Source organism: Lontra canadensis, unplaced genomic scaffold, assembly GCF_010015895.1.
Source record: "Lontra canadensis isolate GAN:19392208 unplaced genomic scaffold, GSC_riverotter_1.0 scaffold40, whole genome shotgun sequence".
NCBI lineage: Eukaryota > Metazoa > Chordata > Mammalia > Carnivora > Mustelidae > Lontra > Lontra canadensis.
Genome location: NW_022631034.1, coordinates 18,017,883 through 18,043,897, shown reverse-complemented (window position 1 = coordinate 18,043,897; position 26,015 = coordinate 18,017,883). Strand labels below are relative to the sequence as shown.

Below are 26,015 nucleotides of genomic sequence, written 5' to 3'. Positions count from 1 at the left end.
GTACAACTGGTAAGAACAAAAGGTTTGGGTTTTTTTTTTTCTTTTCTTTTTTTTTTTCTTTTTTCCTTTTTTTGTTTTGTTTTAGTTTATTATAGTTTTTTTTTTCTTTCTTTGTTGTTACCATTTTTATTTCCTCCATTACCAGAAAGAGAAAGTTTGCTATATTTTCATTTTAAGTCAAGGCAAACTGGGACATGGCCAGTGAAGATATCCGCTGCTCACTGAGACAGCTAAACTTGACTCTTTGACATAGTATCATCCTCTTTTTCCAAAATCCTAGGAAACCAAAACTATACATGTTAAAAGGTGGATGCTTAGTATTTTAGAGTTTATAATACAGGACAGGCTGTTTGGGCTCAGATAGCCTTCACTTTTAACTTGGAAATGTGTGCTATAAATGCTTGAAGAGGCAAAGAGGTTAGAGATTTTGAGATGGAGATTTCAAGATGGAGATTTCAGCATTTCCTAGCAGACGAGGGTTTTCCAGGAGAGTGGCTGACAGAAATGCCCACAGCATGACATGATCCAGAGGGAAGCAGTTGGGAAAATCATTTCACGCAATTGCATTAGAAATTAGGTTACAGAGAGACCAGAGCACAGGAAGATACCAGTTAGATTGGAAAGGTTTCTTTTTTTTTTTTTTTAAGATTTTAATTATTTATTTGTCAGCTAGAGAGAGAGAGAGCGAGCACAGGCAGACAGAGTGGCAGGCAGAGGCAGAGGGAGAAGCAGGCTCCCCACAGAAGAAGGAGCCCGATGTGGGACTCAATCCCAGGATGCTGAGATCATGACCTGAGCCGAAGGCAGCTGCTTAACCAACTGAGCCACCCAGGCGTCCCTGGGAAGGTTTCTTTTAACAGAGAGTGTAAACCTGAACCTGAAACCAGGTCAAAAAGTGCACTGAATTGGAGGTCCAGTGACCTAATTGTAGGCACTCAGTTTCTCTGTGCTTCGTTTTCCATTAAGATCCTTTATTTTCTCTCTTACACCTTCTTTAGGAACCCAAAAGGGACCAAAGTTGGGCCTTGAGTTAACCTTAATCCCCAACGGGAAAGGCGTGATAGATTAATAAAGTAAAAGATGATACTGTTCAAGGAATACCTAGAATAGGCTGTTCTGATACTAAACCTGAGCCAATCTGAATAACATGAAAAGCATTTTGACTTTCTCTTATCTATATCAAAAACTTGTTATCCAAATTTCCCCATTTGAGTTGTTTATTTGAACTCAGTAGTCTATTGGAAGTCATTAGGAAGAAGGCAAAGAAAATCCAGTGAAGGAGTTTTTATTCTACGTTGGGATAAGGTGCATCATTTATTTTTGAATTGTTAAGTCCGCTTCGTGATACTGTGATCCTAATTGCTATAAAACTTCCAGTTTTCAAGTATTTTCTAATCATGAATAATGAAATTAGATACCTGAGAATCCTTTTAGAAATAGATTTTCATTTGATTTTTTTTAAATGATTTTTTAAATGTTTTTTTTAATTAAAGATTTTTAAATCACAGTGTTTTTCAGATAATGCATTCATAGATAGGATAAGATGAGCACTTATATTTGATTGTAACTTGATTACATGTATCATTAAACATTCAGAGAACATCTAAGTAATATTATTATAGGTTTTAAAATGTTAGGCTTCTAATATAAGATAAGCATGCTAAAATGGAAGGATTTTATTTCCTAAAAAGTACTTACAAGGCAGAAACATGTAGTTTCCTTGTGGCTGTTGATTTTAAATGTATCCTGCGATTTACAGCATTCCAGTGACTCCAGAGCAAAGTCTTTTTACCAAATATTTAATGTTGCCAGTTTCCACTGGTTGTGTTTTCCATTTTTGGAGGGTTTATGACAGTTGTCTCATGATGTACCTGATCCGCTAGAGCAGTCTTAAATATTTCCCAGTTTTTAGCTTTGCCATACATGACTTTTATTTTTAGGCTTAGGGGATTATAGAGTGCATGTCTAACCCTAAGGAATTTGCTGCTGATCTGTTTGGGAGTTTTCTTTCCAGAATACACAGGGTTTGAATTTGTGTTTTCTTATAAAAGCTAATATGGCTTCGTAAATAAGTTCATGTATTCTTTCACTTGCAAACAGTGATACCCACTTTGGTTCAGGTTATCATTCTAGACATTAGGGTAATGGCAGTAAGGAGAACCATCCTGCCTCTGTAGAGCTTACATTCTCAGTGGAGGAGAATTCATGAGAGGTGCTTTTGTTCGCAGGCCACCCTTTATCTTTTGCCACAGCATTTCTTAACCAGCTCTCTCTTCTCAGATAATAAATGCGTGGTTTTGAAACAGAAAAACCTATGTTGGTAATGCCAGGTCCTGTAAGAGATAGTCATTGTGTTGCTGCTCACTTAAGTTGTTACTGACTGAAGAATTTAGAATATTCCAAAGTTTGATACTGTTCATTCAGTTGTAATTTTCAAAATCTGTTTTCTGTATTTTAATGGAACCATTTATTTCCCATAAAGAAGTTGAGATACATTTTCTTGTCATATTTACTTTGCTGCTTTGATGTTTATGTAAGGTCCTTTTTATTTTTATTTTTATTTTTTTAAAGATTTATTTATTTGAGAGAAAGAACGGGAGAGAGGGGTGGAGGGAGAGAGAATTCCAAGCAGACTTCACTCTGGGTGCGGAATCCAGAGTGGGGCTTGATCTCACAACCCCAAGATCCAAGACCTGAGCCGAAACCAAGAGTTAGTCACTTAACTGACTGCATCACCCAGGTGCCCTATAAGGGCATAGTTTTGATAAATATATGGTTTAAACTATTATGGGATAGTTCTTCCCAAATTTACTCAAAAACCATTAATTAAGCACTTTTATCTTTGAGGCATATAAATAAAAACTGGGGTTTATTCAAGAATGAATGGGGTATAGTTCTCCTATAGGGGGTAAAACAAACCTAAAGCAGTAGTGACTGACTGAGGTTCCTGGCATGGATTTGTTTTTTGAGAGATGCCGGTGAGCCTGGAGAGCCTTCTGGGCACATCGAGTTTTAAGTAGAAGAGGCATCGTTTTCTGGAACATTATTTTTAAAAGCAATGGCCTTTTTATACTAATTTGTTATTAGGATCCCTTCAGAGTGAGATGATATCATATTCTAGTAAGAAATAGTAATATAATACTTTCGGAATAGAAGTAGACCTGATTTTACTTTGAAAGGTTCCAGACTAGACTTTGTAGACCAAAAGCCTCACCATTGTAAATACTAAGCTTATTAGATCACTGCTTCTCATACCTAGCCCACATTATGAGATGCTCCAAAATAACCCTTTTGTCTTTATGCAAAAGCCTACATCAAAGTGGATTTCCTGTAAAGTCAAAATAATGTTATAAATTTGGTACAAACCTTGAAAAGTTACTAAGCCTGTTTCCCCACCTGCAAGTGGAGATCAAAACAGAAGCAATAGTGCCTTGTTGTGAAGAATACTTTGTGATGTTAGCTGCTAGTACAGTGCTTGGGACATAGCAAATCGCTCTTAGTAAATACATATTACTCAGGTATTAAGAGTTGTGATAGGGGCACCTGGGTAGCTCAGTTTTTTTAAGCGTCTGCCTTTGGCTCAGGTCATGATGTTAGGGTCCTGGGATCCAGCCCCACGTTGGGCTCTCTGCTCATAAGGGAGCCTGCTTGTGGTCACTCTCTCTTTCTCAAATAAATAAAATCTTACTTTAAAAATTATTAAAAATAAGAGTTGCAATATTCAGACATCTTGCAGAATTGACTCAATATAAGGGTTTTTATTATTGTTTAAATCCTGAAGATTACTTCCTTACGAAAAGGAGGAAATCGATTTCAAACAAAAAATTCCGTATAGTCAGCAGTGGACTATATTATGCATTACTTTTTTAAAAATAACAACTTGTTTCAGCCATTTTGTCTTATACGTGTGAGAAGTACCCTAAGTTCAATATTAGCTATACTCTCAACACATTTACCATTAACCAAGTGGGGGCAGATACCCAATCATGTTAGTTTCTATTTCTTTTGATATAAATTGGATATTGGGAGAATATGAGGTTTGAGGAGTTTGTGTATTTAGGGTGTTATCAAGTATTATTTCTGTACAGTGACTCTCAGATGTATTTTCAGCCTTTCTCCCAAACTCCAAATCCTGGTTTGTAGCTATCTTATTAACACATCTCATTAGATCTTAAACCATTTAGAGCTCATCACACCACATCTGTTTCTTCCTGGTGTGTGTGTGTGTGTGTGTGTGTGTGTGTGTGTGTGTTTTGTTATAAATATAGATTAAATGGGTTGATTATGTTCCTGGCATCTAGTAAGCAGTCAGCAAATATTGATACTTACTCCTTGTTATTGGCACTGTCATTCTTGTAGTGAGACATAAGACCTTAGAGCCATCTTTCACTTTTCCCTTACTACTCTGGCTTACATGGTTGCTTCTCTCCATTTTTCTGAGTAGGCTATTGTTTATCAGTATTTGTAGTGGAGCCTGTCCCTTCTCACCAACTGCATGTGGTTTCCTTATCGTTTGAGCCATAAAAAATATGTTGTATTTCTCATAGTTTCCTGCAGTCATGTCTTATTTTTCTCCCAATAAGATTTATGCTATTCAATAATAAACTCCCTTTTGAAAAACAGTGACTACATTAGGCATCTTCATTGTTATATTTCCTGCAGTACTAAGTCAATGACTTCCCCATAGTAGGAATTTCTTAACAAGTAGTATACTGATTCACGTAAATGTATGTATGCTTGCTATTTGCTAGATGTTGATTCCACTTTAATACCCAAAAGCAGGATTGGGACAACTTTTTCTACAATGGCCAGAGAGTAAATGTCTTTGGCATGGTGGGCCATATAGTCACAATTGTCAACTCTGCCATTATAGCACATATGCAACTATAGATAATACATATATGAATGGGTATGACTTACAACGTTCCAGTACAACTTTATTTACACAACAGACAGACAGTGGGTTGAATTTGGCCTGCTGATTGTAGTTTGCCAATCTCTGCTCTAAAGGATTTTTTTTTAAGTAGGCTCTACACCCAGCATGGGGGTTGAACTCACAACCCTGAGATCAAGACCTGAGCAGAAATCAAGAATTGGATGCTTAACCAGCTGAGACACCCAGATGCCTCTAAAGCATTTTTCTTATTGGTTATTTGATTATATCATTTAATCAGTGAAGGGCTTCAGTTCTCAATATGGAAAATGAGAGAGAAAAATAGAAAGATTACAACAACTGCCCAGTATAATTTCAAGTTACTTCAGAAAAAGCAGTTCCTGCTCAAAAGACGGGCTTTCTGATAAATGAACATGACCTAAAGTGTCAGTGAGCCCCTTCCATGTGTCAGCTCAGTGTTAAGCCCTACACAGGCATCTAAAAGACCAACCTTCAAGGAGCTCACAGTCTAGGAGATAAGGCAAATATATGATAAATGCCACAATAGCTATGTATTTTATATATAAGGCATAATAAGTGCCCAAGGGAAGGCATGGGCATTTTGCATAGATTTTCCAGACTTGTCATTTTTTGATGGAAGCGCACACCAGTTGCCTTCACTCTGCTTGCAAAGATTGGCATATAAAGCCAAGTGTTTGGACTTTAAACCCAAGCCAAATCAAAATATTATTTAATAGGCTTTGACTTAATGAGTAACACAGAAGATTATTACTCTTCTTGGGGATACTACCCTGTTGTAGTTGCACAGATTTTATTAGCTGTTTCCTGCTGTTCTGGTTGTAGTTAATAATTTTTGGAACACTTTTTTTTTTTTTTTGGCGGGGGGAAAATCAGCCAGCAAAAGTATGAGCTTCTTCTCTTGGATGATTTTATTTCCATGCTGAGAGGATGTTTTTTAAATAAAAACTAAGGTTACTTTACTTTCTTTGGATCTGTAGCATGAAATATTTTAAAAATCATTTATAGTGAAATTAAAGAAGTAAGATGCTTTTTCCTATGTTGTTTTAGAGAAATTGATTTTGTCTATGAAAAGGCCTCAAGTGAGACCCACCTGACCTCCAGCAAGCGAAGACCTTTTCTACCTTAGAGCAGAGCTGACCTCCAGTTCATATAACTTGTTCAGATTCTGATTTCCCTGACTCTCAGCTCTGCCTGCAAGATACCGCCTCCCAGCCTCAGTTAATTCTAAGAGCCTGGTCCCTTGCCTGCCTTTCCACATAGCCCTGCCATATCCCTCCTTGCTTTTTACCTAACCCATACCCCACTGGCCAATTATTCCTCCTGACTGTAAACATCTCTACAACTAAACATTTAACCTGTATTCTTTTCTCACAAAGTGCTTCTCAGATTTCAGTGTCCATCATAATCATTTAGGACGGTTGTTGGAAATATAGATTTGTAGCTTACCCTTAGAGGCTCTGTTTTATCATTTTCACATAGGACCCAGAAATGAGCATTTTTTACAGTCTCTGCTTTCTAAGTTACCCGTGTGATCAAACTTTGAGAAACACTGGCCAGGGTGGTAAACTCCTTGAGGACATTTGATTCCCATACAGTGTCTGACATGTTTTCTGTATAAGTATTTGGCAGATGTTTATTCAGTTGAGTTTTTGAAGATGTGAAAAGAAATATGTAGTTTGATATTAAGGTGGATTTTTTGAAATCAGATTTTTATGTCTTTAAAGATATTAGTCTGTAAGCTTTGCCTAATTGAATTGGAACTGGAAAATTATCTTATTTCAGGCTTACAGAAAATAATTGAAAAATATACTTTGAAGATATTCTAAGTAAGAAATTTATAGTATACACTATGCAGCCATCAAAAGAAATGAAATCTTGCCATTTGCGACGACGTGGATGGAACTAGAGGGTATTGTGCTGAGCGAAATAAGTCAATTGGAGAAAGACAACTATCCTATGATCTCCCTGATATGAGGAAGTGGAGATGCAACGTCGGGGGCTTGGGGGGCAGGAAAAGAATAAATGAAACAAGATGGGATCGGGAGGGAGACAAACCATAAGAGACTCTTAATCTCGCAGAACAAACTGAAGATTGCTGGGGGGAGGGGGGGAGGGAGAGGGTGGTGGGGTTATGGACATTGTGGGGCTGTGTGTGCTGTGGTGAGTGCTATGAAGTGTGTAAACCTGGCGATTCACAGACCTGTATCCCTGGGGCTAAAAATGCATTATATGTTTATAAAAAATTTTTAAAAATTAAAAAAATCAAATTGCCCCAATGCATTTAAAAAAAAAAAAGAAAGAAATTTTTAGTATGCAGTTAAAAGTTAGGATTTTTTAAAACTTCCTGCCATTAGAAAACAAGGTGTTGGAAGTTAACATTATTTTGAGAATATTGGTACAGAATAAAATATATTATCAAAGAACATTAAGGGGATTTCAGAATGTCTAAGGACAGCATTAATTACTTTCAGATGTCTTGTCTTAGGAAAATTGCAGACTCCGTTGTTGCCTTTTAGTTACATCCCTTGAAAGTAAATGTGCTGAAGGAAGGGTTAGTAAAGACAGCAGTATGTTCTCTAGGTGGGATTACTTAATTCCCTTATTTTCTTTTTGGAATTTGATTCTATAAATGAGAACTTAACAATAGTAAGCAAACTTGCAAGTAATAGAAGATGCCATCATCCAAAATTGCCCATCTATAAGATAATTTCCAGTAAAAATATTACTTAAAATGTAGTATGTTTGTGTTTTAATCAATTTTATACTAATAATTATTAAAATTATTCAATTCAGAAGTATTTTTAACATTTAAAGTATTAAGGTCATAGGTAATAAAATTAAATTTTTAGTTTACATACACATTTTTGTTACAGAAAAGTATAAATGGGTAATCAGTAAAAGATTTTCAAACATAAATACATTATTCAGGGTAAAATTTCTCTGTGGAGAATTAGAGTGGAAATACAAGTTCAAGGAGAAGAGGGAACCATATAAGCTTTCTAACTATTAAGGAAGAGCTTGGGGGAAAAAAAGAGAAGAGCATGTTCATCTTTTTCTTTTTTTTTTTTTAATTTTTTAAATTTTATTTTTTCCAGTGTTCCAAAATTCTTTGTTTATGCACCACACCCAGTGCTCTATGCAATACATGCCCTCCATAATACCCATCACCAGGCTCACCCAACCGGCCACCCTCCTCCCCTCCAAAACCCTCAATTTGTTTCTCAGAGTCCACAGTCTCTCGTGGTTTGTCTCCCCCTCCGATTTCCCCCAACTCACTTCTCCTCTGCATCTCCCCATATCCTCCGCATTATTCCTTATGCCACAAGTAAGTGAAACCACATGATAATTGACTCTCTCTGCTTGACTTACTTCACTCAGTGACTTATTCACTCTTCCAGTCCCACCATGTTGATGCAAAAGTTGGGTATTCGTCCTTTCTGATGGAGACATAATACTCCATTGTATATATGGACCATATCTTCTTTATCCATTCATCCATTGAAGGGCATCTTGGTTCTTTCCACAGTTTGGTGACTGTGGCCATTGCTGCTGTGAACATAGGTACAGATGGCCCTTCTTTTCACTACATCTGTATCTTTGAGGTAAATACCCAGTAGTGCAATTGCAGGGTCATAGAGTAACTCTATTTTTAATTTTTTGAGGAATCTCCACACTGTTATCCAAAGAGGCTGCACCAACTTGCATTCCCACCATTAGTGTAAGAGGGTTCCCCTTTCTCCACATCCTCTCCAACATTTGTTGTTTACTGTCTTGTTGATTTTGGCCATTCTAACTGGTATAAGGTGGTATCTCAATGTGGTTTTGATTCGAATCTCCTGATGGCTTATGATGATGAGCATTTTTTCATGTGTCTGTTAGCCATTTGTATGTCTTCTTTGGAGAAGTGTCTGTTCATGTCTTCTGTCCATTTTTTGACGTGATTATCTGTTCTGTGTGTGTTGAGTTTGTGGAGTTCTTTATAGATCTTGGATATCGGCCCTTTGTCTGTAGTGTCATTTGCGAATATCTTCTCCCATTCCCTGGGTTGCCTCTTTGTTTTGTTGACTGTTTCCTTTGCTCTGCAGAAGCTTTTGATCTTGATGAAGCCCCAAAAGTTCATTTTTGCTTTTGTTTCCTTTGCCTTTGGAGACATGTCTTGAAGTTGCTGTAGCCGATGTCAAGGAGATTACTGCCTACGTTCTCCTCTAAGATTTTGATAGATTCCTGGCTCTTATTGAGGTCTTTTATCCATTTCGAGTTTATCTTTGTGTATGGTGTAAGAGAATGGTCGAGTTTCATTCTTCTATACATAGCTGTCCAATTTTCCCATCTGTCTTTTAAATGGATGATACGGTATCGAATTACTATGGTATTTAGATTTGAGTAAATTTATTTAAGAGTGAGTTAACATTTTCATTTTAAATCATTAGTATTTACACTCCACAATAAATTGTGTTCTTTTCATCTATTTAAATTTGTGAGTAAAGTTTTTAAATGAAATTTTATATAACCTATTTTAAAATATACAAAAATGGGGCACCTGGGTGGCCCAGTCTATTAAGCGTCTGACTTTGGTTTTATCTCAGGTCATGATCTCAGGGTTGTGAGATCAAGGCCCATGATGGGCTCCATGCCCAGTGCAGTGTCTGCTTGAGATTCTTTTCCTCTCCTTCTCCCTCTCCCTCCCCCTCCTCTACTCCTCCCCTCACTGGCATGTGCACTCTCTCTCTCTCAAATAAATAAATAAAATCTTTAAAATATATATGTGCAAAAGTATCATCGTTTTCCAAAACTATTTTAAGTTATATATAACCAAAAAAGTATGAAGATCCTGAATAAGTTTTCGCAAACACACCAAAAAATGTTTGCTGCAAGGGTGAATTAAGATCAAGGTTAAATTGAGAGGCAATTGGGTATCTTTTTTTTTTTTTTTAAGATTTTATTTATTTATTTGACAGAGGGAGAGAGATCACAAGTAGGCAGAGCAGCAGGCAGAGAGAGAAGGGGAAGCAGGCTCCCTGCTGAGCAGAGAACCCAATGTGGGGCTCAATCCCTGGACCCTGAGATCACGACCTGGGCTGAAGGCAGCTTAACCCACTGAGCCACCCAGGCGCCCCAAGAGAGGCAAATGGGTATCTTTATGCAACATAATAAATACTAATAACAATCTCATATTGAGTGCCTCCACTGTTTTTTAGGTGCTTCAGTAAGCATTTTGGATACATTATGATTATGTTACATTATACAGGCGTTATAAGTTTTACACATTGTAAGTGATAGAGAGCCCTACCTGTAGGTTCGTAACCACCACATGGTGGTACCTAGATCCAAACCTAGGCCTGCCTGTCTTCCAGTACACTGGTATGTGTTCTCAAATGGACATAATGTATATAATTCGATTATGTGAAACCCAACCCCAGTTCTTTGTTATATCTTTTTGGGATTGTTGATTGTTTTTCAGAGAGCCACGGTCAAGATGAGTACGTGCTCAAATTGCTGTTAAACTATGGCTATATTTTGGATCTAGACCTTAGAACAAAGGAAGCAAGAGAACATTTGAAGACTAGAAAATGTAGAATCAATCTGAAGAGTGTCCATACATATAAAGAAAATATGTAGAGTGAGGTACTAAATATTTTTATCAGAGAGGGACATATCCAGTGGGTTTTATGCATGGCATTCTGCTTACAGCAGTTTTATGATAAGAACTATAAATTTAGCTGCAGAGAAGCTGAAGCTCAGCCAGTTGGCACAGCTGGGTTAGTAGGTACTAGTTATCTAGGTACTTCATTTGCTAACCCTACCTACCTCCCCTTTTTTTAGCATCGCCTGAAAGAATAGGTGCAGGTTGGTAAGGAACAAGAGAATATTTTTTGAATGTCTGCTTAGCTTTAGAATTTCTATCATGGGGACGCCTGGGTGGCTCAGTTGGTTGGACGACTGCCTTCAGCTCAGGTCATGATCCCGGAGTCCCGGGATCGAGTCCCACATCGGGCTCCCAGCTCCATGGGGAGTCTGCTTCTCCCTCTGACCTTCTCCTCGCTCATGCTCTCTCTCACTGTCTCGCTCTCAAATAAATAAATAAAATCTTAAAAAAAAAAAAAAAAAGAATTTCTATCATGACATTTGTCCCAATGAAATTTGTTAATTATTTCTTTGACTAGTACCATCAGTAAACTGTGGGATTTATTTCTCTGAACTTGTTACCTAGTAGACTACCTCTGTGTGGTAGATAATAAATATTTGAGGAATTAATCAATGAATAAGTGTTTACATTTCCACATGCATTAAGTGTAATGAAGTATGTACTGTATCTCCACAAGATAGGAAGGTTAAGATCTGAGAAATTGACCTACCCAGAAGAAACCAATTTATAGTTAGAAAGTCAGGTTTTGGACTTAGGTCTGTCTATAAGATCATGCTTTTTCTACTAAATAATCTTGTCATAGATCATGAACATAATTCCTTTCTAGTATGTCATTTCTCTGGTAGAGGTGCTTTATTATAAAAAAATCTTCAGAGTATAAAATCTTACTACCGATACTAGTTGGACAACTTCTGCTTTAGAAACATTTCATCTGTTAAATTCTCTTATGTAGTCTTTATAAGCTAGTTATTGAATAGATAACTTTTCCATCATTATACCAATGAAGAAAGTGGAGTAACAAACGTTGAGGAGTCACAGAGGACCTTAAGGTCTAAGGATCTTAAGATTGGAGCCCAAGTCTCTGGATTTAAAATTAAGCTTTTAATTAAGCTTCAAGTAAGGATCAGGAAAGACTGAACAAATGGCATCTAGAACAAACAAGAGCTTTCTAAGTCCCTCTTTAAAATTTTAAAATAAGTAATTGGCCACTATTTTCCCCCATTCCATAGCTTTCATACCATGGATAAACTAGAATCATTTGTTGCTGCAGTATGAACTATTGAGCCTTCTGAAAGAGGAGACATGTGTCTGCGCTACCCAGCTCGTGACTAGTGCCCCATATCAAACACTTGTAGTCCTCATTTACATAGATATATTGAAGTCCCAAAACAAAGTGCAGCAAATTACTAATTCAACCACTGTCGGCTTTTTTTTTTTTTTTTTCCCAAATATGAAAACTAAGGGGCCGCTGGATGGCTCAGAGGGTTAAAGCCTCTGCCTTCGGCTCAGGTCATGATCCCAGGGTCCTGGGATCGAGCCCCACATCGGGCTCTCTCCTTGGCGGGGAGCCTGCTTCCTCCTCTCTCTCTCTCTGCCTTCTGCCTACTTGTGATCTCTCTCTGTCGAAAAAGTAAATAAAATATTTTTTAAAAATATATGAAAACTAAGAGAAATTAGGTAAGAAAAAAATTCACCTTTTGCAAGATCCATTTCTATATGACGTGGACTGTGTGAATTGCAAAAGTTGTGACATAGGTGTATTATTTGGAAAAATTTTAAATAATACCTTTTTCTTTTAAACAGAAGAATTCAAACTCTCTGACCCCTGTACTTAGTTTTAATTTATGTATCTTCTCCTATTCTGGGTCTTTGTAACAATCTGGTTTCTTTCTTCCTTTTCATTTGGATTTTGAAAACCAGTTTGTTTCCTTAATCCGTACACTTTCTGCTCTATTAAAATAAGTTTAGTACATTAAAGTTTGTATTATTTTCAAGGAATTTGATTAATGTGGATCTAGAAGAGTTTGCAGTTGATTCAAAAACCATAATTCACTGGTATGGCCTGGAGGAACCATACCTTAAAAACAGTTAACTATCAAATAACTGATTTATATTAAGGTTAATTTGGGGCTCCTGGCTGGCTCAGTCAGTAGAACATGGGACTCTTGATCTTGGGTTTGTGAGTTCAAGCCCCGTGCTGGGCATAGAACTTGCTTATATACATACATATATATATGGATAGATAGATTTTAATTTTTTTAATAGCCAAAGATTCAACCTTGTACATTTGGAATCAGTTAGTTGCACTTTTAACTCGGAAATCTAGATTGAGAAATAAATGCAACGATTAAGGATGTAAGTTAAGTGCTATAAACATCACATAAATATCAAAACTTACAAGGGGGGGTGCCTGGGTGGCTCAGTCAGTTAATCGTGTGCCTTTCGCTCAGGTCATGATCCTGGAGTCCCCGGATCAACCCCCACTACTCAGCAGGGAGCCTGTTTCTCCCACTCCCTCTGCCTGCCATTCTTCCTGCTTGTGTACACATGTGCGCTCTCCCTCTCTCTTTCTCAGTCATATAAATAAAATCTTTAAAAAATATATCAAAACTTGTAGAATTTTAAACCTGGAGTCAATTTGGTGATCACCTTATCCGATGACTATTTTTTAGTGGAAAAAGTTCTGTGGCCTAGGGACTAACATTAGATTATTAAATTTGGAGAATATTTATATTTAGTTTGAATATTTTATAGGAGGGGAGAGGGAGATCATCTAAGGAGTGTCAGTAATGGGAAATAAAGTAGTTTGTGACTTTTTAAAATTCAGCCCTCTTTTGAGTTAGGAGAAACTTTTTTAAAATCCTAATTTGCAAATAAAGTAGAGGAAGAAGTTGAGAACTTGGGCAGTTTCTTTGAAAGTTAGTAACAGAGCCAAGATTAAAAACATACCCTTGACTATCAAGACAACTTTTATTTATGTAATGTCAATCACTATAACACCTGTTTTAGCCTACTGAGCCATGCTGCCCTTCTAACGCCCCTGTGAAGCTGCCTAGAGCAGGTCAGCTAGTCAGCCTGTGAGGGTGAACAAGTGAAATAACAAGAGGAAATGTCTGAGAGGATCCCTAGGGTTAAAAAAAAAAAAAGACAAATGTTGGTGTCTTAATTCTTCCAAACCTAAGTAGTTTGTCTTATGGTAGCAGAGCCAGTCTACTAATGGGAACTCCAGAGTTGAGAAAATTTCAAGCAGATAAAACTGTCCCTTAGGATTCAGTAACTTAATGGCTTGAAAAAGAGCTAAGGTCTTAAATGTTTTAGGCAGTGGCAAGCTGGACTCTACAGCTTGCCTAAAGATAATAGAAATAGAAACATTGAAAGTTCTTTTAGCTTCCTGGAAGTAAGTGTGATCTAAAACAATAGTTTGAAAGTTTTAATTCTATATTTAAAATGTAAAATGCATAAAAAAGCAAATGTGTGTTTCCGTGCTTACATAGTAAGTATCATTCTTTGTTATGCTGAAGAAGTCCAATGACCTGAACTAAAGTTTCTATCCGAATGTGTTTTGCTTTAGGTAAATACAAATGTAAAACTTTGTTCATGGCTTAAGTAAATGAGCTAACAGTTTCTCTGTTTTATCATTTAACCCCCGCAGTAACTCTGAAGTGATACTGTCATTCTCTCCAGTTTCATGTGTGGAAACTAGGGATCAAAGAAGTAAAGTAACTTGTCCAGAATCAGACCAATGAGTGATGGCACCAGGACTTTAACTCATGGTATTAGGCCCCAAACCCAAGCAGCCACTAAAAGTTGATGCTTTATTTAATTACAGGTCACAAAATGTTACCCATATGTTTTGATAACTTTTCTTTATAAACAGTTTACATAATTTTCTTTTTAAATTTATGGGCAAATTTTAATGGTAGACTGAGAGTACCACTAGTAGTGGAAAAGTGAAGAAATTCAGGATTTCAACTAAAAGATTATCTAGTGAAGTCAAACCTCTTTAACAGACTTGAAAGCCGAAGTCTAGAAGCTTACTGACACTCAATACCAATATTACTGTGATTAGAAGTTTGCAACGTTTTAGGGGAAACACTAAATAAAATTCAGCAGTTCTAATGAAAACCATACAACCTACCAGATTTTCATTGTATATGAATAAAGTATTTTAAAAATAATTCATTCTAAGTTCTTATAAATGTTTTCATCCTAAGTGATTTGTTAAAGTAGAAAGAAAACTAAAAGGACCTGCTACACACATAAAACAGGGACCAAAATTTTTTGGAACTAAATAAGTAATCATTGTAGCTTTGAGGTTGAAGTAATGTATAACTTAACTACATGTTACTTTTTAAGTATCTCTAGATGTTTCTCTGCTGGGAACATATTTTATACTGTATCAGCAAGAATATTAGGCTTCCAGTTATGTGGCATTTGAAGAATTTTTTTTTTTAATGCAGCTTTGGAAATACAGAGAAACCTAATGAAGATTGAATATTATTAAAAGAAATACCTAAAATGTTAAGTCTACACTGAAAATTATCAAAAACAAATAAGTGGAAAACATCCCCTTATTTGTGAAATGTTTCTTAATAGAAGTCTTGTGATTCAGTTTAAATTCACAGAAGATAAGTTGCTGCAAGTGTTTATAAGATATATTACTTAAAAATTTCCTATCTGAGAATTCAAGTCTTATTTTCTCTTAAGAAAAATTTGGTTATATCCATTTTATATTCTACTTTAAAAGTTAATCTTACACTTTGATATCTAATTCAGTCTCATTTTTCTCTTATGTATAATTGCTGCTAACTTTAAAAAAAGACCCTGCTTATTTCAAAGGGAAATAATGTTTAAAAGATGTGAAGCATTTAATCCTTGAATGCTGGAACCACTTTTAAAGTATTGTAAGCACATCTGTGTTACATTACACAGGGAAAAAAATGTGTGCATTCCATGGCCTATGGGCACTAGGGTGGCTGGTTTAGGAAAACTGAGTATTTTGCATTTCATGTTTTTTTCAACATAAAAATTTTTCTGTGATTCTAAAACGAAGAATTGAATTCCAGGGGTAGGGAATTTAGTCAGGCAAACGTAAGTCAAGTACAGTTCCCTCTCTTTTCACCTACTTCTACTTCTGAAAAAAAATCATTTTCCATAGTGGGTTTTGTCTTTGCATTTTGTTAAGCACTTCCCACCCCCCCACCCCCGCCCTTATTTGAAAAGTATTCCATGGAACAAACTTACATCTCTGTACATCTACACCAGGAGTTCTTCATAAGTGCATTGCATGTCTCAGTCAGCTGCAAGTTAATCTTGCAAATAATCTATTACTCATTAGGAAGTACCAAAGTTTGTAAATGATTTACTCTTAACAAAATTACAGCAGATTCACATGTATTCCAGTGATAACTTCATTCTTGATCACTTGTATCCAGTATGCTTTCTTGATAAGGAGAGAAAAGGATGGAATTACAGCTGTCAGGGTGGGTATCCCTTAGGATCTGTGTTCTGCATGTGAATATCATCTGTCATTGGTGGAGATGGAAGAAAAAAGTTGGAAAATTATGATTACATTGGTGAAATGTTCTCAACTTTTTCCTCTTTAACGTGACATGATATTCATATGCCAACATATTCCTACGTGCAACTCCTAGTGAGCTAGTGAGTGAAACTCCTAGTGAGTGAAATTCCACCCCTTTCTCTGCTGCTCCAGAAAAGCAAGCAAGGGGGAGAATGTTAGAGGAATGCATTTTTAATCAACTCAAAAAAAGTTTGTTTTTGTTTTTTTTTAAGGTGTGACTTGAGAGTTTTATAACTTAAGGAACATTAGCATCTAATTACCTATGACACATTTGACAGCTATGTCATGATACCTTGAGTGGTAAACTCCATATTCCTTAAATTTTGTGCTTTAGCTTCATCTAGAAACTCAAACCTGTTTTTTTTTTTAATTTCAAAATAAAGGAAGGCCTAATTAATCGTATGGCAATGTAAATTTCTTACTTATAATTAGAATGAACTTTTTACAAAAGTATTCCTAGCCAGTAATTTTAACACCATATGTTCCTGGAAATTATCATGAGATAGTTTTTTGTTTTTCTTCAAAGGCTCAAACTAAATATATTTGAGGAATTTGGATTTTGAACTCATCATTCCCTGATCCAAGAAGAATTCATGACACATTAAACCATAGATATTGTATAAAAGTTAGCCTTTATTCCTTGATCTGAAAATGACTTGTTTTCAAGCTTTTCTAATATCAAATTATTTGATGTGCTCTTGATTTAGCTTTAGAACCTGTATAGTATCTGATTTTTTTAGAGGTATTAAACTTACTATATTATAAAGAAATAACGATGTTATTAGCATTTTAAAAATTTTTTTAAAGATTTTATTTATTATTTGACAGAGATCACAAGTAGGCAGAGAGGCAGGCAGAGAGAGAGAGGAGGAAGCAGGCTCCCTGCTGAGCAGAGAGCCCGATGTGGAGCTTGATCCCAGGACCCTGGGATCATGACCTGAGCCGAAGGCAGAGGCTTTAACCCACTGAGCCACCCAGGCACCCCAACATTTAAAAATTTTTTATTTTTAATAAAATATATATATCTTCTTTATTAGTAACTTTGAATATTAAGGATGTTTTTTATTTTTGTTTTGCTTTTTATTGTAAGGTATTATGAACTGGATCCTTACAAAAGTCTCTGTGACAATTTGAGGAACAAAGTGATTATTGAATATCCAACATTACATGTGGTATTAAAAGAATCCAGTCATGACATGGAAGTTCTTCACCAAGGTAAATGTAAATTTGTTCCTATAATGCTTAGAGTAACTCTAGTGAACCTGAGCACTTACATGACTGTCTTTATTTCTTTATATATTTGTTTTCCCACTGTATTTACACACTTACCTGAATTTGCTCTATAGCTAGCTATAGCTAATGTAAAGAACCAAATGAATGAGCTACTGATTCTGTAATGATGGGAGCACATAGCTTATAATATCAGTTTAAAGTGAATGAGTAAGACATTATTTGCCTTATTGGAGTACTACAGGTTTTTGTCTTTTTTTAAAGCTAATAGTCTTTAAGTAACAGTCTAACTACTCTCTAGTTAAAACTCTTTCTTTAGAGATTCCTAAAATGAGGGATTATAAAACATTTTTTAGTATCTTACCTTATAGAAAGAGATAATCTTTGAAAGAACATCAGGTTTAAAGTTTGAACTATGTTTAGAATAAGCTAGTGCCATTGACTTGACCTTTATTTTCTTTATTTAAATGCAGTGATTTTATTTTCCTTGATGTTTATTTCTTTGGCTTATATTTCTTATCATTTTAGTGATTTTAGTGATTCTTTAAAAGTAGATACTTGTCCCTCTTTGGCGAGTAATGGAATTGGAAGTATTAAAACTGGAAATGGTGGGGCGCCTGGGTGGCTCAGTGGGTTAAAGCCTCTGCCTTCGGCTCAGGTCATGATCCCGGGCTCCAGGGATTGAGCCCCACATCGGGCTCTCTGCTCCGCGGGGAGCCTGTTTCCTCCTCTCTCTCTGCCTGCCTCTCTGCCTACTTATGATCTCTGTCTGTCAAATAAATAAATAAAAATCTTAAAAAAAAAACAAAACAAAACTGGAAATGGTATATGTAAAAGCTTAGTATCTAAAATGACTTATCCATCTTTGCCACCGCTGGTTAGAGTGAGCTACTTGTGTTTCTAAATGCAAAATCTAGAGGATTAATAAAATTCAGAATTTACTTTTTAAAAGACAGAGAGGTGACTCAACTCGAAACCATTAGATACCACTATTCAGCTAAGAATAATAGTTACAGGCCAAGTTTCATTGTAACAGTCTCCAGATGACCAGTGAATCCTTGGATTGGCTTGAATCTATTTTTTAAATAATATTACTTAAAACATATGGTTTAGGTTTTATTGTTACACCAGCAGTATAGACTGAAATAAGCAGTAACCTTTGTTTTAAGGTGTTCTCTTACACATGTGTATAATGGGGTTCTTTCTTGGCAAAAGTGAATAGGAGAAATTTTTTTTTCAAAGCAGCCAAAATTTTGTCAGCATCACAATTTGAAACTAGAATTTTAGATAGCAAATGTTGAAGTTTCTAATAATCAGTTATGGGCCTCTTAATCCTTAGATTAATTCTTGACTTTATATTTTTCACAATTTGAGAATATGTGATTTTTTCTCAACTTACAAATGTGTTATAAATGACCAATTTCACTTTTTTTTTCTTTTTTTTTTAAGCTGTGTAAAACCTTACTTTTTCCTTCATATAATTCACATAGCTTTCTAAATGTTGGTTTCAGGGAAAGTTGTTTAGTAATGTGGATTACTAGCCAGGGCAAACATGTCTGTGTAAATAAACAGAGCACACACAGCAACTCTTTCACCTTGTTTAGGAATGCACACTGAAGGAAGGCTTCCTGTAACGAAGCAGAATGAAAAGGCTACTTTTGTAGTGTACTTGGAACCTGATTAAGTAAAATTTGCTGTTTTTTGATGGGTATATGATATTTGACTTATTTACAGGAAGACAAGTGACTAGTTCTTTCAGGATAGAGGATCATTTAGAGCTGCTGTGGCAAAAACTTAGAGAGTCTGACAGGATCTTAAGGACCATACCAGTGTTGTTACATCATAAATACACGCACTTTAAAGATAATGCCGGGTCTTTTGTACATGCATTTCTTTATGGGAAATGCACACAATTTTGTCTGTGCATTTCTTTGTGTGAAATGCACTTCAAGTTATCTGTTTCTTTGAACATTTTCATAACTTTGGATATCCTGCAGGGTGGTCCCTTAATGCAGGAGGAGGCTTATATAAGAACAAGGCATTTTCTTTGGAAAGCCTTGAAATTCCTTCTCTCTCCGGAGGCAGAAATGTTGGGATTTTGATCTTGAGCTCATAGCACAAGGTGTCTCTCTTCTAGTTTGGGAAAAATGTGTTTCTGGGCCGGCAGTCAGTAGTTTTCACACTTGATCATTGTTACAATGTTTGGTATGGTTGTAGATTGCCGTAATTTCTTTTCAAAAGTCTGCCGGTATTGATGGGCAACAGGCAGGTGTTGTTTCTTCGCTTTTTAAGGAATATAAAAGGTTGACTGTAAAAGATTGAGCAGTGAAGGTAGCCCACTAGATTAGAAATGTGGAGTGCTGATCACCCATCTGTTAGTCCAGTGGGAAGTGCTTCGAATGGTGTTACCTGCTTGGCAGTTCCCTATTTGCCAAAGTTAGCTAGGAGCTTTAAATGATTTAATAAGAGCATTCTGGGGGCGCCTGGGTGGTTCAGTCAGTTAGGTGGCTGCCTTCAGCTCAGGTCATGATCCTGGGGTGCTGGGATCAAGCCCCACATCTGGCTCCCTGAGCAGGGAGCCGCCTTCTCCCTCTGCCTGCTGCTCTGCCGACTTGTGCTCTCTCTGTCAAATAATAAATAAAATCTTAAAAACAAAAAATAAGAGCATGCTGCTTTTTTAGTCTTAAGAAACAAAGAATGGAATACAATAAAAGAAGAAAACAGGCCACTTCAGGAAGGAAAGAAAGAGAAGTGTTTCCCCCAAACTGCAGTAGTACAAAGCTCCACTGATTTAAATATATCAGCAAAATGTATTTCTCTCTTGTTCTAAAATAACTCGAATAGAAAATGTCTCTGCCTTTTGACAAGGAATCCAATCCCAAACTGAGGACTTAAGTTAATGAAAATACATAATGTAGGAGCTACTCATCAATCTCTTGTTGGGCCAGTGTATCCTTTCATCCATTCTACCTCCCCCTCTTCGTCCCCTCATTCTTCCTTACCCCCTTTCTTTTCCTCTCTTTCAGTGCGTGTGGCATATTGGGGTGGGGAGATGGGGATGGATCTCAGGCACAAGAACACACATGTAAACTTTATAGTGCAGTAGGTGCTCTAATAAAATGAGTATTAATTGCAAAGAAAGCCAGAGGAGAAACAACTGACTTGTATTATCATGGAGATACTTGAAGGATTGTACTGGAGTTTGAAATTTCATAAGGATCAGGACTATATCTTGGATTGAACCTGTTTCAGTGCTTTACTCATGAAAAGGGATTTAGTAAACATTTCGGTTGCTGGGATGATCTTAAATCTAGTTACCATTGACAACCCCCAAGGAACTTGGCAGTTGAAGATCTAGGTTTATGATTCTAGCATCAGCTCTTACTAACTAGCCTTGAACATTTTCTCTGCCTCAGAGCTTTGTTTCCCTCATCTACAAAACGGAAATAAATGGCTATAAGCTTATAGCGAAATAATCTGTATTTTAACGTTAATTTCAGTGTTTTAATATATTATTTCCTTTTAGCTGTTCTATGGAATGAGACAGAGCTGTTACTCTGGTTGACTTGCATTCATGTTGATTCAGCAAGCAGGCTACACTGGGAAGTTAGATTTAAGGAAGAAAGATCTAGTCTCTCTTCTTAAGGAGCTCTCAGTTTAGTAAGTGAATCATAGTCTTGCTTCCAGTCAGGACAGCTCCTTTAAAGGAGCTCCATTTCTGCTCTAAGTTATCTTTCCTATGAAAGGAAGGAGATGGCGATTAGCTAGTCCTCTCTCAGCCCACATTCACTCAACATACACTGACCCTCAATTTTAAGTTTTAAAAAAAATTATGGAAAAATTTATTCCAAGCACACTTGCCCAGCCTATGTGATGATAGTGATCTTTTCAGTGGTACGATTATGGGATCATAACCACACTGTGAAGTGACCATTCCCAAGTCTTCCACAGAGTCAGGAAGGATGTTGCCTCACAAAATATAATTGCTACTCTCAGACATCCTTTCTTTATTGTGGCCAGATCTGTATATTCCGGCTGCCTGGAATATGACATGGTTTGTCTGTCCCCATGAGCAGTGCTGTTGGTATGCATCAGAAGGGAGGAGAGAAGAAGGAAAAACAGAACAAGCTAAACAGAAACAGTATAAACACTTGACTGTATGTTTACTTATTTTTTTCAGTGAAAAGTGAATCTACCAAGAACATTGGCAATCAAAATTGAGCACTTCTTCTGGAGGAAGAAGGCGAAAATTCCCAGACCGTTGCAGAGGACTATGCATTGACTAGCTGTCGGATGGCTGGGATACTGTCAGTGGGTGGTTGAAATTTTTTTTTTCTCTGAGAGTAATTAAACAATCTAAAAATTTTTTCAAAAAAGGTGTATATTCTAGCCTGGTGGATTGACTTGTAAGGCCCTTATTCCTAGCACCTGACCAGCATAGTGCTTATTTTAGTTTGGCCCAGGGTTTTAATATGCTTGAGTCCATAGGCTGAAAACTTCTTTTGTATGTTAGTTTGACGCAAGACCAAACCCAAGGATCACCTGTGTCAGCCACAAAGTTGGCAGTCTCGTTGGTAGAACCTCACTAAACATAGAAGCCATGTGACCCACCATGTAGCCACAGGAGGACTGACCCATCGTTGCCAATTCTTGTCTTTGGGATTTTCTTGTAACTCACCCTCTTGAGAGACTGAGTGGGTCTTTTTAACTTGGGTAGCATCTAGTATAGTGTCACATGTAAAGGATAAATAAGTACTATTAACTGCTAATTCTTATATTCAGTTCACAAAATCAGTGGCTTCTCATTGTTTGAACCCTTGGTGCTCACAAATTTGGCTCTCCTTGTTTGCACAATGAGCTGTATCTTATTATGAATTCTGTGCCTTTCATCCCGTTCCCATTTCACGCTCCTCATTACCACACAGGAGTGTTGTGATGAGCAGTTTTATGCTGTTTTGAAACATCCAGCAGTAACTAAAGAAAGAAACAATTGGAACTCTTCAAAGTGTTACTGGAATGTATATGTGCATTTATAGATATACATGGCTTAATTTATACCTTATGGGCGCTCTGTATACATTATGATCTCACATACTGAAATTAAAGTTTCCTAGTTTTATTGGAATTTATACAGTTATGAAATTGCAATATGGCTATAAAAGAGTAAAAGATTATTACATCTGTGTTGCATCTGTGTACTTAATGGTTAAGAAACAATGATAAAATGGGACGTTGGTGAATTCATTTTTAGTTTATAATTGGAATAAGTTTTAGACCAAAAGGAAGCCAGAGGCATTAATTAAAGAGGCTTGGGAAAAAATAGAAATATGAACTAATAATGAGAGAAACTTGTAGAGCACAAGTACGTGTAATTTGGGGGTCAGAACTGGAGAAGCAAATCCAAAGACAATAATGCCACAAAGACCCTTAGTATAAAAGTAATAGTGGAACTGTGATTCATAGAAAACGAGTTCTTGCAATTTGAGAAATAGTTACACTTCTAAAGCAACTTCAGGAATCTTCCTCATACATTGAAAGGTTTGTGTAGAATTAGGTTTTTCAGTATTTCTGGGGAGACAACTAAATGGGATTTCAAAGGATTCCTCTTTAATCTAAAAGTAAAATTTGTTTTCTTGAAACAGGCAAGAAATCGAATGAATCGAATCAAATGTGTCACAGAATTGTTAGTGGGAAAGTGGGATAAAGTACACGCCAGGAGCATATGATCTGGATATCAGGATGGAGAGCAATTTCCTGATAGTGAAATCTGTTATGACATAGTCTCATTTCCAAGAAAAGTATTGAGTTCCATGTCTTCTAGCAGTTAAAATGAAAACTGGACAACCAAAGGATTTATCCTGTGCTTCCCCCTGCCCAGGAGGAAAACAAAAGGGGGAAGACATCTGCGTGATGCAGTGCATCTTTGCCATCCCTGTAGTCTAGAATTCTATTAGATTTTTCAACTATGGACTGTTCTTAGGAAAGAAATTTAGCATAGTTCCCTTAAATATAACTATCAGCTCAACTGATTAGTATACGTATTTATTCCCGTGGGATTTATAATAAACATGTTTTTAGTAAATAACTATGACAACGGCTTGGGTGAAGTTGGTATAATTCACTGAGCCCTAGAAGTCTGTACTAGTAAGACTTAATTTCTTTTTTTTTGAGCCCCTCTCCATTTGGATTCTTGACAAATTCGGATGAATAAACAAGCTCCCTGACCCATGTTAAGTTCAACATCCTGCATTTTGTTCACGAATCACATTTTAAAAGGAGGAAAGCTTCACCTGGCCTTCTTTATTTTTCAAACAATGATTTCAAAGGCAAGGTAGGCCTTTCATAATTGCTAATTATTATATATGGGATTAATAGCCATAAATTACAGTAAACAAAGCTTGCACCTGTTCATATTATAAATAGGAGTTAAAGAGAGTTAGTATAATAGATATTTAAGATTCCAAAGTTTAGTTGAACCAATTTGTTTCCCTGTAGCAAGTAGTGCATTTCAGGTTTCACAGTGTATAATGAAATGTTAAACACATAACTCTAATGCCAACAATTTTCTTTTATACATTTGGTTTAAAATGGTTGACATACACAGTGTGTTATACCTGATTTCATATTAGTCATTAAGTTTTAAGTAAAGGTACCTAGTTTGCTTTTATTTAATTTATACTATTGGGTTAAAATTTATTTTCAAGTAGATATTATACATTTTTATTATTAACCAGTTGTTCTTTGATTGCAAGTAACAGGAACTCAACTCAGGTTTATATACAGGGAAGTCCGGGCATGACTTGGTCCAAACACCCTAGGAAGCCATCTTTCCATCTCTCATACTTAGCTCTGATCAGTGTTTTCCCTTTGTTGGTTTTCTCTTTCAGGCCAACTTTCTCTTTGGAGAAGGAGGCAGTGAGGAGAGAATGGTAGATGGCAGCCATTGACAGTGTCAGCTTATGTCATCATAACCAAAGCAGGGCAGCAAGTTATGTAAAATTTGGGAAAGAACCTTGATTTTGCCCACATTCAATCACATTCCGTCCCTGAGCTGATCCGGAAGGGGAAATGATCAGAAAAAGGAAGAGGGTAGGGAACAGGAGAGGCAAGATGTTACTGAGAATACAAAACTAACAGATGTTCATTGCACCCTCTTTGAGTTTGAGTAGTAAGACTTTTCTGATTTAAAATAAGGAGTAAAATTCAAAACTAACCTGTAAATCCTCATTGGCTTTAACTAGAGATTTTAATTCCTACTTGATGCCATTGCTGATTTGAGTTGCCATTATAGACTTTTTTAAAAAAATACTTTCCATTGTGTTTGACATTTTGTCGTGCTGGTTTTGTCACATGCACATAGCACCAGTCCATTGCCATCACAGATTTGGAAACTTCTAGTTTCGTCAATACTTTGGAAATTTTGATATTTAAATGAGATTTGTACTAGAGGAAAATACTTTAAAAAAACAAACACTACTGGGGACCTAGGTGGCTCAATCGTTGTGATCCTGGGGTCCTGGGTTTGAGCCCCACATCGGACTCCCTGCTCAGTGGGGAGCCTGCTTCTCCCCCTCCCTCTACCTCCCCTGCTTGTGCGTGCTGTCCGTCTGTCTGCCTCTCTTTCTCTCTCTGGCAAATTAATTAGTAAAATCTTTCCCAAAAAAATGAGCACTGCTTAAATAAAAGTTGGCCCTTAAATAAATTTGGGTGGATCTTACTTTGCTACGAAGTGTTTTCTTTCAACTTTGGTCAGTGAAAGCTATCTAAAATATGTATGCGTATGTTCTTTAAAATGAACTCTAACGTAAACGTTTCCCATACTGGAGTGTGGCCAACTTCGCTCATCTTGAACTTCATAACCAAATGCATCCTTTAGCCTTTGATGAGCTACCACACAAATCTATTGTCGGTTTTCTTTCTTGCTGAATAAAGTACTGAAACCCTTACCCATTATGACTTGGCCACCTCTCTTCCTGTGTCTCTCTCTGTGTCTTGCTCTCCCTTCCCTCTCCCCAACCCCCCCCCCCACCACCTTCCTCTCCTTTCTTCCTTTTTCACCCTTTGCCTCAGTCATGAAACAACATAAAGGTTATTACGGGGACATTCCAGGTTTCTTCCCCCTTCTGTGCCTTTCTTCTCATTCACTGTCTCTCCATGAATGTACCCTACCTATTCTCTGAGACTTGGCTTGAGAGGTAGTAGTTGTGATCCTCGCATGTAGAAGTCGTAGTTACGTTCACACTGGATGTGTCTCCTGATTGTCTAGTGCTAATGCCGTACTGGTTATTAAATATGTTTACTGTCATACAATAATAAGAGTAAATAGCTAATATGTAGTAATAGCTTATAAAATACCAACCACTATTCCAAGCACTTTATGTACTTGAAGCAACAGTTAAGATTTCTCACAGTGGTCCAGTGAAGTAGACATGACAGTAAAGCCTGGCAGTAGCTGGGGTACAAAACAAAAAATTCATGTACAAAACATGAAACGGGTTTGCATTGTTGCAGGCTGAAAGATAGGACAGGCTGAGTTGGTACAACTAACTGTCCAGGAATTCCTAGCATCTAACTGTATTTTGGCACCACATGGTGACAGATGGCCACCCAGGCTGAAATGTTGATGGGACAGTTCTGAGTCA

At 36.7% G+C, this 26,015-nt stretch overlaps 1 protein-coding gene across 3 annotated transcripts in view; it reads left to right on the top strand.

The window, feature by feature from the left end:
* ZNHIT6 (zinc finger HIT-type containing 6) overlaps positions 1 to 22,556 on the top strand; it is a 60,033-nt gene extending 37,477 nt beyond the window's left edge. For 2 of the 3 annotated variants that reach the window (XM_032870286.1, XM_032870285.1), the window contains 2 exons: positions 17,234 to 17,358; positions 21,554 to 22,556. In XM_032870286.1, coding sequence (XP_032726177.1) covers positions 17,234 to 17,358; positions 21,554 to 21,594 — 166 coding nt within the window. In that variant the 3' untranslated portion in view covers positions 21,595 to 22,556. Of the gene's footprint in view, positions 1 to 10,376; positions 10,541 to 17,233; positions 17,359 to 21,553 lie in introns of those variants that run through there. The other variant, XR_004384127.1, reaches the window with a different exon arrangement.
* Positions 22,557 to 26,015: the final 3,459 nt, after the last annotated feature.